The sequence below is a fragment of the Lissotriton vulgaris genome, chromosome 8 (assembly GCF_964263255.1).
Source record: "Lissotriton vulgaris chromosome 8, aLisVul1.2, whole genome shotgun sequence".
NCBI lineage: Eukaryota > Metazoa > Chordata > Amphibia > Caudata > Salamandridae > Lissotriton > Lissotriton vulgaris.
Genome location: NC_141696.1, coordinates 1,001,769,435 through 1,001,784,510, shown reverse-complemented (window position 1 = coordinate 1,001,784,510; position 15,076 = coordinate 1,001,769,435). Strand labels below are relative to the sequence as shown.

The window sequence follows — 15,076 nt, the reverse complement described above, 5'->3', positions numbered from 1 at the left end:
AGTATTCTCCAGAGTGGGCTTCCCTAAGGAGGTCGTCTCCGACAGAGGTGCAAACTTTATGTCGAGCTACTTAACTGCTATGTGGAAGGAATGTGGTGTCAACTACAAGTTCACTACACCCTATCATCCACAATGCAATGAGCTTGTTGAGAGATTCAACAGGACCCTAAAAGGGATGATTCATGGACTACCGGAAAAGCTTCGGCGTAGATGGGACGTCCTGATCCCCTGCCTTTTGTTCGCGTACAGAGAGGTCCCACAGAAGGGGGTTGGCTACAGCCCTTTTGAACTTCTGTACGGGCATCCTGTAAGAGGACCCCTGTGTTTGGTGAAGGAAGGATGGGAGAGACCTCTCAAAAAGCCTGCAGCCAACATAGTGGACTATGTGCTTGGCCTCCGCTCGCGGATGGCCGAATACATGGAGAAGGCATCTGAAAACCTTAAGGCCAGCCAAGAACTCCAAAAAGCTTGGCATGACCAAAAGGCTGTCTTGACTGTTTACCAGCCCGGACAGAAGGTGTGGGTGTTGGAGCCAGTGGCCCCAGCAGCACTCAAGGACAAATGGTCCGGGCCCTACACCATCCTGGAGAAAAAGGGAGAGGTCACCTACCTGGTCGACCTGGGAACTCCCCGGAGCCCCCACAGGGTGCTTCATGTCAACAGGCTCAAGGCATATGTCGACAGGAAGGACATGAGTTTGCTCATGGCCCTAGATGAGGGACAGGAAGAGGAGAGTGACCCTCTCCCCGACCTGCTCACTCAGAATCCTGACGATGGATCGGTAGATGGTGTTGTCTTTTGTGGCAGCCTCTCCGAACATCAACAGAAAGACTGTAAACAGGTTCTTCAGTCTTTCAGACATATGTTTTCTCTAACACCCAGTCAGACCGATTGGTGCACCCATGAGGTTGACACTGGTGACAGCTTGCCCGTCAAGAGTAAAATCTACAGGCAGCCTGATCACGTTAGAGACTGCATCAAGAGTGAAGTGCAGAAAATGTTGGAGCTGGGAGTCATTCAACCCTCGGATAGCCCTTGGGCTAGTCCCGTAGTTCTAGTGCCGAAACCTCACACCCAGGGCGGTAAGAAAGAGATGAGGTTCTGCGTAGACTACAGGGGTCTCAATGCAGTCACTAAGACTGACGCCCACCCAATACCAAGGGCAGACGAGCTTATCGATAGATTGGCTTCGGCCAACTACTTAAGTACGTTTGACCTGACAGCTGGGTATTGGCAAATCAGGTTAGCTGAGGACGCCAAGCCTAAGACGGCATTTTCTACCCCTGGTGGGCATTATCAGTTCGTGGTGATGCCCTTTGGTCTGAAAAATGCACCTGCCACCTTCCAAAGGTTGGTGAATCAAGTCCTTACTGGGCTGGATGACTTCTGTGCGGCGTATCTAGACGATATTGCTGTCTTTAGCTCCACCTGGGAGGATCACCTGGTCCACCTGCGGAAAGTGTTAGAGGCTCTGCAAGCAGCAGGCCTCACTATCAAGGCCACCAAGTGCCAGATAGGGCAGACACAGGTTGTATACCTGGGCCACCTTGTAGGTGGAGGCCAGGTTCAGCCACTGGAGAGCAAAATACAGTCAATCAGGGACTGGGCTCCTCCAACCACCCAGACTCAGGTTCGAGCTTTCTTGGGCCTGACTGGATACTACCGGAAGTTTGTCAGGAACTATGGTTCCATCGTGACACCATTAAACGAACTGACAAGCAAGAAAATGCCAAAAAAGGTTCAGTGGACAGCGAGCTGTCAAAAAGCATTCGACGACCTAAAGCAGGCCATGTGCACGGCGCCTATCCTTAAGAGTCCGGACTACTCCAAACCATTCATTGTCCAAACAGATGCTTCTGAGTTGGGTGTGGGAGCTGTTCTTTCTCAACTGAATTTTGATGGTCAAGACCAGCCCATTGCTTTTATAAGCAGAAGGCTGACCCCTAGAGAGAAGAATTGGTCAGCTATTGAGAGGGAGGCCTTTGCTGTGGTTTGGGCCCTGAAGAAGCTGAGGCCATACTTGTTTGGCACTCACTTCAAGATTCAGACCGACCATAAGCCCCTCTTATGGCTAAATCAGATGAAGGGTGAAAACCCCAAACTGCTTAGGTGGTCCATTTCCCTACAGGGGATGGACTTTACAGTGGAACATAGACCTGGTACTGATCATGGCAATGCCGATGGGCTCTCCAGATATTTCCACTTAGAACAAGAAGACTCACCTGGTCAAGGTTAGCTTAATGTTCCGACGTTTGGGGGGGGGGTCATGTAGGAGAGTAGGGTCTGCAATCCTATGATCACCCAGATTTTTTGCTTTTGTTTCACTGGTTTACGACTTTCTCTGGCTGTGGGCCTGCCAATCAGACCCACAGCCTGGCTGTTCTCTTTCTAAATTACGATATGTACCCTAGGTGCATTTACCAATTGGTACTGGGCCACCTTATCAGACCCTGTAACTCAGGGCATAGGTGTACCCAGGGCCGCCAGGGACTGCAGCATGTATTATGCCACCCCTGGCTGGCCTCCTAAATTTGACACAACTGGCTGCACGACAGCTGGGGCGAAGTCGTGTAATCACCCTTCGTTGTAGGTATAGTAGTTCTATATCTAACCATACAATGGACACCCGAGTTCCTATCAGTCACTCCTATGGCAGGCCTTGACAATCCTGAAGGCAGAGTGCGTGGGCTCGTGTGAACTAGGTTCTGGCCCGAGCCGAGCCCGGTTGCAGCTTGCGGAATCAAGACCCAATGGCTGTTCCATGATAACGCGTACCACATCGGTAACTTTGGTGTCGCGTTATCAAGGCATGTCGAGTAAGGTGTCATACGAATCGGGGTGCTGCCCTCTCACCAGTTCTGGCGACGAGGTTAGCATTCCGCCCTTCTAGAGGGACACGACATGTACGTAACTGTGAACCCCGGTTAAAGTTAACTAAAGCCTCAGCTCCACAAAATGGATGCTGCCACCAGAGACACGAGTCTGACCTCCTGCTGCTGGGAGTCCTTCCAGCGAGGAGCGCCTGGACAAAGGGTTTCCTGTCGAGGGCGGTGTTCGCACCGTCCCAGACAGGGTTTGTGTATTCTGGGTAGGTAGGGCTTTTGCGAGAAGGTGACTGCGGAGTGGCACCCCGGTGCTCACTACGCATCTGCCGGTCAGAACCAGTTCCAGGAATCCGACAGCCCTGGCCTGGGGAAAGTCCGGCAGGGGAGAGGGGTGTAACTACCCCCCTTCCTGGTCCCACCCTTAGGGCAGGACCTAGTCATAGAATAAAGGCCGGAGCGGGGACCCTTCCAAATTAGATCATCTTTGAATCAAGAATACTTTCTACGAAAGGACTTCGAGACTCTTCCCAAGATTTCTCCCTTGTGACTAAGGAGTAGTCACCCTGCATCAGCGGGCACCATCTAAGAACTCTGCGGTTTGCTGCAAGTCCTTCCTCAAGGAACCCGACGGCCCAGCTCGACGAGAACCGGCTTCCCTGGCACCTCTGACCTCTACCCACGTCATCAGCTCAGCTGTGATCTGTGGGTGCGACGAGACCTCGAGGGACCGGCCATCATCAGAACCTGCACGCTCTTAACCAGCACGACCATCGAAGCAATTCTCTGGTGAGTGCTCTGGGGTCCGAGAAGCCCCGACCCTGAGCAGCTCCAACACCGAAGTGCAGCCTCCCAGCATCTCCACGATCTGCGTGGGGCCCTTCCGCTCGCTGCTCAGCACGTTGTCTGGTCACTAGCCGCTGGCTCGTGTCCTTCTTTGACGACATCCGACAACCAACACTGTTGGTCTGGTTGCTCCAGACTGGCCCTTGCTTCCATCTTTGCGAGAAGCATCCCGGACCCTCCTGGTCCCCTCAAGACGCCATCTTAGGCCCACCACGTGGCCCTGAGATCTGCCAAGGCTTGTTGCCCCAATCCTGGGCCCAGCGACGCCGACAGCATCATCCTTCGTGGGACAGCTCGCACCTCCATCCTGGTCGCCGACAACGCCTCCTGGTCCGTGAGACTGCAGAGCCTAGCGTCGCCCACTCACCTAGTCGAGGTGACGGCCAACCGGTGCCCTCCTGGTACCCTCTGACTACTGGCTAGTAGTACGAACTTGGTCCCCTCTGCTTTCAGGTGTCATCGATCTCTGATCCAGGCTTGGATCTCTACGAACTATTCATCACTGGTCGCCGGCCAGCAACTCCTTTCCTCCGGCTCCTGGCTCGTCAGCGAAGACCCCGACGCCTGTAAGACTTGTGCAGCCGCAGCCCTCGTGGCTAGGTAACTCGGCATTTCGGTGCCTGCATAGCCTCTTTACTCTAGGGTCCCGAGTCCCTCGCTTCCGACTTGCCTTATCGGGTCCGCCCGAGACCACTAAACTTTCCGTGTCCTCGGACACTTGTTTTAATTGTGCACTTGAAGTATTTTCCTAAGAGATTTGGTTTGTGCTTAGTACCCTGTCCTCATAAAGAGTACAGGGCTGTTGTGATTCTTAATAAATATACTGTTTATTTTCATAACACTTGTGTGGTGTCCTTTCACTTGGTGTTCAAGGGGTATACGTGGTATAACAGCTGGCTTAACACGCCCTCTCGAGTCTTTAGCCTTAGACTGCTCGTATCCACGCTACTAGGATAGCTGGTCTATAGGTTGACTTACAACAAATCACCATAAGGGTCGTTTGGAACGATACATAGCGGTCGCTAGAATAGCGAACGCTGCATATCGGGCCAACTTCTCACACTCAGACTACCTCAACTCGTACGTTCCCCTACTGTACCTCTCCTCAACTGTCCTCAGTCAAAACATGATCTGTCTCTCTCGCTTGGACTGCTTCTCATCCAGTCATTTCCTGAGCTCTGTACAACCATCATCTTCAGAACACTGCTTTGTAATGTACAAGATTCTCAGCCTTTTCGGGCTGCTCTGTAGTTGAACATCCTTAGCCAAGTATCTTACTTGTGACACCCAGGTTCACAAACATGTTATCTTTCTTAAGAGGATCTTTAGAAATAACAAAAGATGGCCACTGACCTTGGAATTGATGACACTTTTGGTGAATGTAGTTTTTAAAATCTCAGCGTTGTGGTTCATCTCCCAAATACATGAAAAGGCCAGTCTGCAGGGTAGTATTAGAAGATCATTAATTATGGTAAACACAACAGTATTGAAAAGATCATCAATCTAGATACACTGGTTCAAATATTGACAAACTATCTGAAAAAAAAGGAACTGCTTACCTGTCAACATCAGAGCGCAAAGAGCATAAATTGGAACTTAACAGGTCCGGAACCATGTCAATCCTCTAGAAGAAAAAATGCACTATCAATTCAATAGAACGAGCATCTTTTGAACACAAGCATGCACAGGGCCTACCATTTAATATAACATTTAAATTACAACCCATAGCCCTTTTCACAATGTACATTAGTGTACATTTGAAGGAATATTCACAGATATCTGCATATACTTCTACCCCATTTTCAAACAGAGTTGTGCAAGGATTTTTGCTACATTGACTAAATGACATTTACCCTCACGGAGGAATCATAGACTGCTTATAAGAGCAAACTGGCTCCATGTGTCTTGCTTGGTATCCTTGTCTCGGTCAATAGCCCTTCCAACCCCTATTAATTAAGGACTAACAGCATTAACAATTTATTTTGGACATAGCTTGGCAGGATAGAAGGATGTCAGTGGGACCGGTTAGCTACCAATAACACACTACATTCCCATTTTTGGAGTCTAGAAATCCTCGAATATTCAAGCCACCATGCCAGGCATAAATGAAATGGTAGTGTAAGGGAGTGTTAGAAGGGATCGTTCCTGGGAATCCCAGTTCACCTCATAGCCCTAAAGGGACATCAACCGCTAACCCACAAATGCAATGCCACAGCTAGGTTCCCCTTGTAATGAAAGGCAATTACCTAACGTAGAGACCGCAGAGGGAATTGCAGGGTTCAGGCCTTAGTTACAAAGCTAACCAAGAATATTACATAACCAATCCAAAGAGTTCACCATGTTCAACTATTTTCAAATTTCCAAACTCTCAGTTCAGAATGAGGGAAAAAGTAATCAATCTAGTCCCTTTTTAGAGCAATATTTAATTATTGCTACCTCGATGGAATGCCCAGTACACACATTTTGCAAAGAGAAATTCCCAAAACAAACACTAAAACAACCTTGCAATTCTCCGGAACTCAGGCTTTCAGAGAAACTTCACGTCATACTTCACTAAACAATAAACCCTGACAAACAAGTAACTTACCTTCGGTAACACCACATCTGGTAGAGAATTCTAGCTGCAGATTTCTTACCTCAGCCCAAGACCTGATATGCATGGTACCTATATAGGAGCCACCTGAGTGCGCTGACATCAGTTTCTTTTTATGAACTTCCATGCCAGAAGCATGGAGACACAACATATTGGTGTGTATTGTTTAGGCACTCATACAGGTGGCCCTACTGAATCTGTTCACAGAGCAGAGAGGAGAGGAGAGGAAGATTGGTAAGGAATGTATGGCCACACAGAGTCTCTACCAGATAAGGCGTTGCTGAAGGTAAGTAACTTGTTCATCTGAAAGAGACTTCTGGTTGCAGATTACTTACCTTATAATAGATACCCAAGCAATACCAAATGGATCTGCGACCAGGCTAAAACCATAAAGTCCTGGAAGACCGAATGGGCAAAATGCCCATTTTGACAGACCAGAGGGTCCAAGCAGTAGTGTTTCATGAATGTTACTGCTTGGCAGATGCCCAAGACAGGTACCCCACATGCTAATGCATTAATAGCGACTTTGGCCCTGGTGGAATGGGCACACAATCCCTCAGTAAGCTTCTTTTTAGCTAAAGTGTAGCACAGTCTGATGCAGAGTACAATACATCAAGAGATGGTGCATTTATGTGCCGCAAAGTGCCGTTCATGACAGACAAGACCATGCAGACAGTAATACTTTGTGAATGTGTGCAACGAAACCCACGTTGCTGCCTAATAGATGTCCAGGGCAGGTACTCTGAAAGCTATTACAGTGGTCTCAGCTTTTGCTCTGGTGAAATGAGCACGCAAACTCTCAGGGGGTGGCTTCTTGACAAATGCATAGCAGATTTTAATACAGAGAACTATCCATCGTAAGATGGTCCGTTTCTGCACTGCCATCCCTTTCTTTGCCCCAACATATCCTACAAAGAGATTATTGTCCACCAGAACTCTTGTGCACGATCAAGGCAGAACGATAATGCTCTCTGTAGTCCGAACCGCAGAGTCTCTCCTCTTCTTTGAAAGGGTGAAGCGGAGCAAAGAAGGTAGGCACGGTGATGTTTGGCCTACGTCAAAGTTGTCAAAATGTTTGGAAGGAAGGAGGAACAGGTCACCAGAACCAGCTTTCGTGGGTAAAAGGTGGTATAAGGAAGGTGCACAGAGAGTGCTTGCTGTTCAATGACCCTACTGGCCGATGTTATGGCCACTAGAAAAGCAGCCTCGATAGTGAGCAAGTGAAGTGAGCAGATTTGTTGCGGCTCAAAGGACCACACATGATTAAGGTGAGGATCAAGTTAAGATCCCACTGGGGTATGATGAATGTCTTGGGGGGTGGGAGGGTTGAACACATGCTGTTGTCTTTTCAGGAACCTAGTCACAATGAGTGACTTGAACATAGAAGGTTGGTCCATCAAATGAAAGAATATAGGAATTGCAGACAGATACATTTTAACAGTGACCAGAGAAGAGTCCTGCTGGGCCAGAGAAAGAACAAGAAGTAGAACTTGGCCTGAAGGTGCAGATGTTTCCGGAAGTACAGTATGCCACAATGTTGTTGCAATGGTAGGTGTACACGGTCTTGGTGAAGGAATGCCTGGCTGGCAGAATAACCTCACAGACTTCCAAGAGGGCGAATGGGTGGGTTGGGGGAGAAATCAGTGAGGTGGAAAGCTGTCAACTGTTGAGTCTCAATCTCCATGCATGAAAGCGGGGGAGGGTGTGCCGGTTCGGGTGCAGAACCCTTTCCTGTGGCTGCAACAGAAGATCCTCCCAAAGGGGCAGCCTGATTGAAGGACTGATGCTCATGCTCAGAAGGTCGCAATACCAGACTCTCCATGGCCAATCCGGAACCACAAGAATGACTTGGGCTCGATCATTCCTGATTTTCTTGAGGACTCTGGGCAGGAGCGGTATCGGTCGAAAGGCATAAAGGAGGCCGGAGCTCCACTGGAGATGAAAAAAGTCTCCGGTCGAGGACAGACTTGGAAACTATAGTGTGCAGAACTGCTGACATTGCACATTCTTGGGGTGGAGAACAGATCTTACCAAGGCTCTCCACACTGCTTTCGCCACCCATGGGGACTAGGGAATGAGCACTAAGATTAGAACGTTGCTATTGTGAGAAGATGGGGTGTATAATATGGTGTGGTTGTGCACCCTGACTGTGTAATACACTTACCAATCCCTTTAGGACACTTAGGTTTAATTTGCCAAACCTTGAACTCAACCCTGAGTGGCTGTGTATCTTTAGCAACAAGGCTTACACAAAGGAACAAGTGTAAAGCATTTAAACAGCACCAAGAGAACTGAAGAAATCGTCAAGGCACCAAAGAAATTCGACACCAATTTATAAAAAATAGACTGTATTTTTATGCATTTTTAGACACCACAACAAAAAAGTTACACCGGAGGATTCTGAAGATATATAATCTACAAGGTATAGTAAATCATGTTATTTCACTTAACCGTGAGCAAGCACTGGCAAATTCAACAAATATGACACTTAGAAACTTTTTTACCAAAATGTTTGGCTAGTTAGAATGCAATCACTTAGAGTCACTTTAGGTGAGACCAACTATAGTAGGAAGTCAGTCGGAGGGACCCGTAAGGTCCTCAGAGACAGTTACTGCAGTAGGTGAAGCAGTCCTCAGTCAGTTCCAGGCACTTTTATCCTTTGCAGGGCTTCCCTATGGAAGTGACCCTGATGCAAGGGATGAAGGATGCTGAAGATGCTCAAAGGATGCTGTGGATGCGATGGGGTCAACAGGGGTCCTGCTGCGATTATGCCCAGGTCCACGAAGGAGGTGAGGTGGTCCTGGTCACAGGGTCAACATCCCTCAAAGTCTTCTCGGTGCTGGCAGAAGTTAAGTCACCACTGGACTACTGGTTGCTCAGTATCACAATCCCAGGCCAATCATTCCTGGGTCGATAACTCGTCCTCCGGGGGGTCAACGCTGCATTTGGAACAACACTTCCGGGCTCAGCAAACTTAGGTGCAACTTTTGGCATTGGGTCCTGGTCCCTGGTGCTGCATGGTGGTGGTTTGAAAACATGGACTACCAACTTATCCCAGCAGACTGTTCAGCTGCTGTACCCCTCTGTTGTGAGCAGGAGGCCAGCTCTATGATCCTTGGAGTCTCTTGGCATTGACTAGGCTCTCTTATAGCAGACACAGTCCCTCTCCTTTGCCAGCCACCAGGTTCAGTAGGTGCAGTCTGTAGGAAGCTGGCTCTGTACATACTACACAAAAGTAACGTATAGTGTGCACAGGGTCCAGGGAGTCCCTTGGGGTATATCAGAGGCTAAGTTAACTAAGTACTAACAGTTCTCTGTGTGGTAGAATGGGTGAGCAGTTAGGCTTATCTAGAGGCTGTGTTAAGCATTTATTGTATTCATTGTATTGGAGAAGTGTGGTTCACTGGTTAGAGCAGGCAGACCCTGAAGCAGAGGTCAGACCCTGAAGTAGAGGTCAGACCCGGGACCAGGGTTCAATTCCCGACGCGGCAGGGTCTTGAGCTCAAATGTCCATGGACTCGATAATTCTCGCTTCGGTGCCTGACCTAATCATGGGTTCACACTCTGCAACTCTGGGCATTAAGCTTGCTTAATCTCCATAACGGCCCCCCGCGGCGGGATGCCTGGCTTTCACCTTGGGGATGCCCTGTAGGGGCTATCTCACAGGGTAAAGCCAGGACGGGTTCCCAAGGCAAGCGCGGAGATACCCCTTCGAGGGTCGAATCTGGCGCTATATAAGAATATAATAATAATAATAATTCAATCAAGACTGCTGCGTGGCCAAGAAACATGGCCGACAAGACATGAGCCTCTGAGCTCCCGCCGGCCTGCCCGGGAAATCCTGTATCATCCTGTTGCATCCCTCCTGAAACCAGAATAACTCCATCGCAGAGACATTGTGGATTGCCCCACTACCTGTAGGGTTATCCGTCCGGGTTTCTGGTGCATGAGCACAGTCAGCGGGCCCTCAGTGGTTTAGGCTGCGTCCGGGCCTGGTGGACAAATAGCTGCGGAGAGGGCGCTCGAGTGCCATGGAGTCCTCGGCCCCGCTGAGGAAGCTGCAGCTGGAATCCCTTGCCTTTGTTGACTGCGTGGGCGAGGTAATGTACAGCTGAGGGTGGGCGCCTGTCGCCACGACAGAGGAGTTGAGTCGGCCGGGCGCCCCTGATTCCCAGCTACGGGTGCTGCCTCCGGTGCTGCAGCGTCGTGGCTGGAGGGTACTGTTGTCAGCCCACTGAGGGGACGAGCTGAGCCAGCGCACCTCCTGCTGACAAAACAGTGTCTGTGCCCCTGGATGATCTAGGTTTGGGGTTTAGACTTAATGCAAGACTCCCTACGGAATGCATTTCATCCCCATTGTGGGAGCACCCCCGAAGAAAGGATGTGGAGACTCTCCTCAGCTTGTCTCTTGATGTCCTCCGTTCAAAAAATCAGGATCCTACAGGTTTAGTCGCTACATTCTGTTGTGCGTCCATTGAGTTCAGCTCCAACCCACACATACTCCCTCGCTCCATTGTAAATACCCTTTTTCAGTTGTAAATGCCTAACAGGCAGTGCAAGTAGATCCCTTATGGTTTCAAAGCAAATAAAAGTTACACACTTGATAACGGTCCGACCAGAAGAATTTCAAATACATTTTCAGGTAGAACTAGAAGGTGTTATCAATATCCCATCCTCTTCAAAGCCATTACCATATGATCTGAAACCATTCTCATGACCCAATCCTCAATTACCCTAAGGGTGAGATAAGTATTCAAACCCGATGGCAGGAAAAAACAACCTGAGGCACCTGTCCTGGTGCATTGTGGGGTTCAGAAAGGAATCAACAAGCTATCTGGTAATCTTAAACTTCATAGAAGTGAAAACAACAACCTAACACCAGATGGCTGGAGTGTCCAGAGCATGTCATCTACAGCAGCCCATGCTACAACCATTAATCTTAACTAGAAGGAACAGTGATGACCAAGTGAATTTAGAGCCCAAATCATCTACTGCATTGATTAAAAAAATACCTAGGTTCTTCTGGATAAGTAACCCACTAGGAATTATTCCCAAATCTTAATGTTCATAAAGCCATATTGAGATGGCAGATAGGAGCCAATACGGATAGTGGATTCAAAGATATGAGTTCTATAAAATTGAATATCAATATGTGAACCTGTTTGAAATGTAAATGCTCTAGTGAAGTTACTGGCTTGAGGCAATGTAAGTCGTCCCTGTTGTGTAACGTTGGTACTATAGTGCTATTCATGTGAAAAAAAATCTCTTTCATGGTCTTTCATTTGTGTTGTGGACCTGGTGGTGTACACATACTTAGTGCAAAATGTACAGTAGTTTCCACAACTGTTGCAAAAGGGGATCAGAATGCCAAAAGCATTTGAAGATGTGTTAAAGTGTCAAGAAGTAGGCCTTGCCAGTGCCAAGAACAGCTACATTATGATGGAACTTTACACTTTTAGTTTTTCTATTACCCAAAGTAACAGAAGCTTGGGTCAGGAAAAGTTGTTCAGGAGCTGCAAGTTTGAGTAATAAATGCTATAATATTAGGGCACTATAATTCGCATCCCTTCCAACCACCGCAGTTCATGTGAAGGGGTTTAGAGAAGCTGGGCAAAGGTTTTCTTTTTTTAATTGGTTTGATAGATGAAATGGGAGCAATTGTGAGCAATGGAGATGTGTAACTAACGGTGGGTGGAATGATGATCTTGATGGCTTCCAATCATGTCCTCAAAGTGTGGTATTTGGCCACCATTTAACAGCAAAGTCACTGAATGATGTATTCGTTAATATTTCTAAAGTCTCCAGAAAAGAGCAGGGCAAGGTATATACCTGATTTTTTTTTTTTTTTTAAACCCTGAGCTTTATGCCATGGATTTCAGATGATGGATTTTTAGCAGTGCAATGTGGCTCAAGAATATTCTGGCACTATAGAGTAATTACAAATTATTTCAAAGGAAGCAGGAAGGGTTTTTCTGACATCTGAGATGAGTAGAATAGTACAGCTTGCGTAGGATGCACATGGTGAGGGAGCGGTCATGTTAAAAATTGGAGCAAGGTACATGGCTCCAATTCTCTGTTCCACACTTCCTTCAAATCAGCAACATTGTGACATCCAGGACATCTTTTGACCCCAAAATGACAGCAGTTGCTGAAGAAACTATCAACTAATTCTGAGCAAGAGAATGGAGGCTCAGGACATGGTTGTCTTGGCTGCAGTGAGGTAGAGTGGAATTCATTTTAAGGCTATCTGGAAGATCAACCATAAGGGGGTCTACTAGCATTAGCCAGATCCTGCAGTGCAAATGTGGACCCGCTGCTACCCTTGCATTTCCATCACCAAGCTGTAATACAATAGACTGGCATGCTCAGGCTATTGCCCTTTAAATAATAGACCCCTACGAATAGCACCAGATGTTGATACTTCAAATAAAGAGTAACAGGAGGATGTTGAAGAATGGATTGAACGATGGCTTTGGTAGTAGTACATTGTTTGATACTATATGCCTTTGCCTCCTAATACATTATTACTCACTGAGAATGTGATGTTAACAGTGAAATAAATGGAACTACATAGGTATTTTCAGTATTAAGTAAAAGCTAAGTTGATAACAATATTTATGATATACATTACATTCTTAAGCACTTAAATGCTTGCATTTCGATTTTTAAGATCGAGATTGAATCTCCTTCATTTTCCATGGCTAAATGTTCAGCTTGTGGAGAGCATTGGAACGATACATCTTATTTAGCCAATAGGCCTAACAGCCAAACCTTTACCTTGGGCTGCATTTTTGTGAGCGAAAGCCTTCGGTATTGAAAAGATATTAAGCAATATGGGATTTTTATTTCTAGACGAGTCTCGACAAAAGCAGAAATTGGTGCTTAAGGTACTCACACAAATTAAAATATCAAGAGAGCAGCAGGGAGATATACACAAGTTATTCCGCCCCAACTTCTTATTTTATTTGACAGGCTTGTGGACGGACAAACAAAGTCAAACTCAAAAGCGAACATTACTAATTAGCAAGCTGTATCATAATGTACGCAATACTTACCCTGTCACAGAGATACACTGTAGTTCCTCTGTTTGCTGACTCCTGGTCTAAAGCATTTCCCGGTCGAATAAAATGGCTCACATCTGCAATGTGTACCCCAACCTATTTCAGATAAATATTTGTCAATAACTCAGCACCACATAAATACACATGCGTTTAGTGAATGACAATATTTAGTTTACCAACAATCCTGTCTCTCTGTAGCATATCTTGGGTGAGGAAGTGCTGAATGATGTTCAATGCTGAATCATGCCACTAAAATTTCTCTAGGGAAATCTCTCAGTCTTTCTATCAAGCAAAAAATACATTTGCACAGTTAGATAGTTGAAAATGGACTCTGTGCACTCATCCAAGTCTATATTTATTACTACAAGGTCATAGCTTTAGTCTGTGACACCACGCCACGGGATAGCACATTTTCTCACTGGAACCACTCACGGTCTTGATCACACATTCGTAGGATCATGTAGTGTGGGCCAGGTGCTTATTCCATTGACTAAATGAGATTAGGATCTTAACTGACCAAAAAAGGAAAAAACCCAATATGCGCTGTTTCTGAATGTGTTAAAACGTCGGCAGAAAGCTGGCTTTTTATGTAATGCACCAAAAAGAAAAGAGGTATACTATGTAGAAAGTCCAGACGACTCTTATTGGCTTACGGTGCTAAAATAATTAATACTCTCAAATGCTTTATTGTGTGGGCTAGCAGTTTAGACTTATCAGAGGGTAGTGTTAAGCATTTGGTGTACACACAGTCAATAAATGAGACTCAAGAAGAAACTCAAGACCAATTTAGAAAAATAACAGGAATTTTTACAACTATTTTAACACCAAGAACTTTATAACTGGGTAAGCACTTTGAGATATCAATTTTTACATGTAGGAAAATTTGTAGCACAAATTTGTTTTATGCGGTAATGCTTTCCTATAGAGAAGGTAACATACTGCATACAGGTACTAGCAATAGTATTCAGAGGGTCCTCTTCAGAAGTTAGGGTGCTAAGGGGCAAAGGTCCAAAGTAGCACCAGCAGTTCAAGCTTACCTGCCCTGGAGTGTTTGGGTGTAGAGGTGCTGAATGGGTTAGTAGCCTTGTGCACTGTAGACAGAGAGGAGGGGCCACCTAGAAACAGGCTGCAGAGGGCAACGTGGGTACAAGTCCAGGAGCTTCCAACAGGGGGTTCAGTTTGTGAGGGTCCTGGCAGCAGGGGGGGGGGGGCAAAGTCTGTTGTCATGGACCCAGGCCTGGGAGCTCGGGTGCAGAGGGTTTTGCTCGGCTGGGCCAGTGTGTTCAAGACACTCAGAGTTCTCGGTTAGACCTGCAAAGGAGGGTGGGCGAGGGGGGAGGGGTGGACTGGACAGCTGGACTACTCTCAAAGCTGACTTATGCAATGCTGATGTCCCTCGGCAGCTGGTCAGTCGTTTCGGCATTGGAGTCCGGACTGGACTTCAAACAAGCTTTAGATGCTGAGAGGTGAAGGTATCCCAGATATTGGTGCAGGGTAGCACTGGCTTGTCCTGGAGACTTCACACTTGGTGAGGAGACGGATCAGACCCACTGAAGCATAATGACCTCCACCTCGGCGGCTGCTGCACCCAGGGACCTGATGATCAGCAGAACGGTGAACTGGACATTTCAGTTGGTTCTTGCAGGCAAGTGGCTCTTAAACTTCAAGGGATATATTAATGGCTTGGCAAAGTGCTGGAGGCCCTTCGAGGCTTTTGGAGGAAGCACAGCTCCAGTTTGAGTCGGGTTGTCGTG

General features: G+C 47.1%; 1 protein-coding gene across 1 annotated transcript in view; it reads right to left on the bottom strand.

Annotated features, from left to right (window-relative positions):
* Positions 1–15,076, bottom strand: part of DIS3 (DIS3 exosome endoribonuclease and 3'-5' exoribonuclease) — a 226,601-nt gene that overhangs the window by 114,070 nt on the left and 97,455 nt on the right. The window contains exons 11-13 of the mRNA XM_086934891.1: positions 13,317–13,418; positions 5,228–5,292; positions 5,022–5,106 (exon numbers count right to left, since the gene is read on the bottom strand). Of these exons, the coding sequence (XP_086791017.1) occupies positions 5,022–5,106; positions 5,228–5,292; positions 13,317–13,418 (252 nt within the window). The remainder of the gene's footprint in view (positions 1–5,021; positions 5,107–5,227; positions 5,293–13,316; positions 13,419–15,076) is intronic.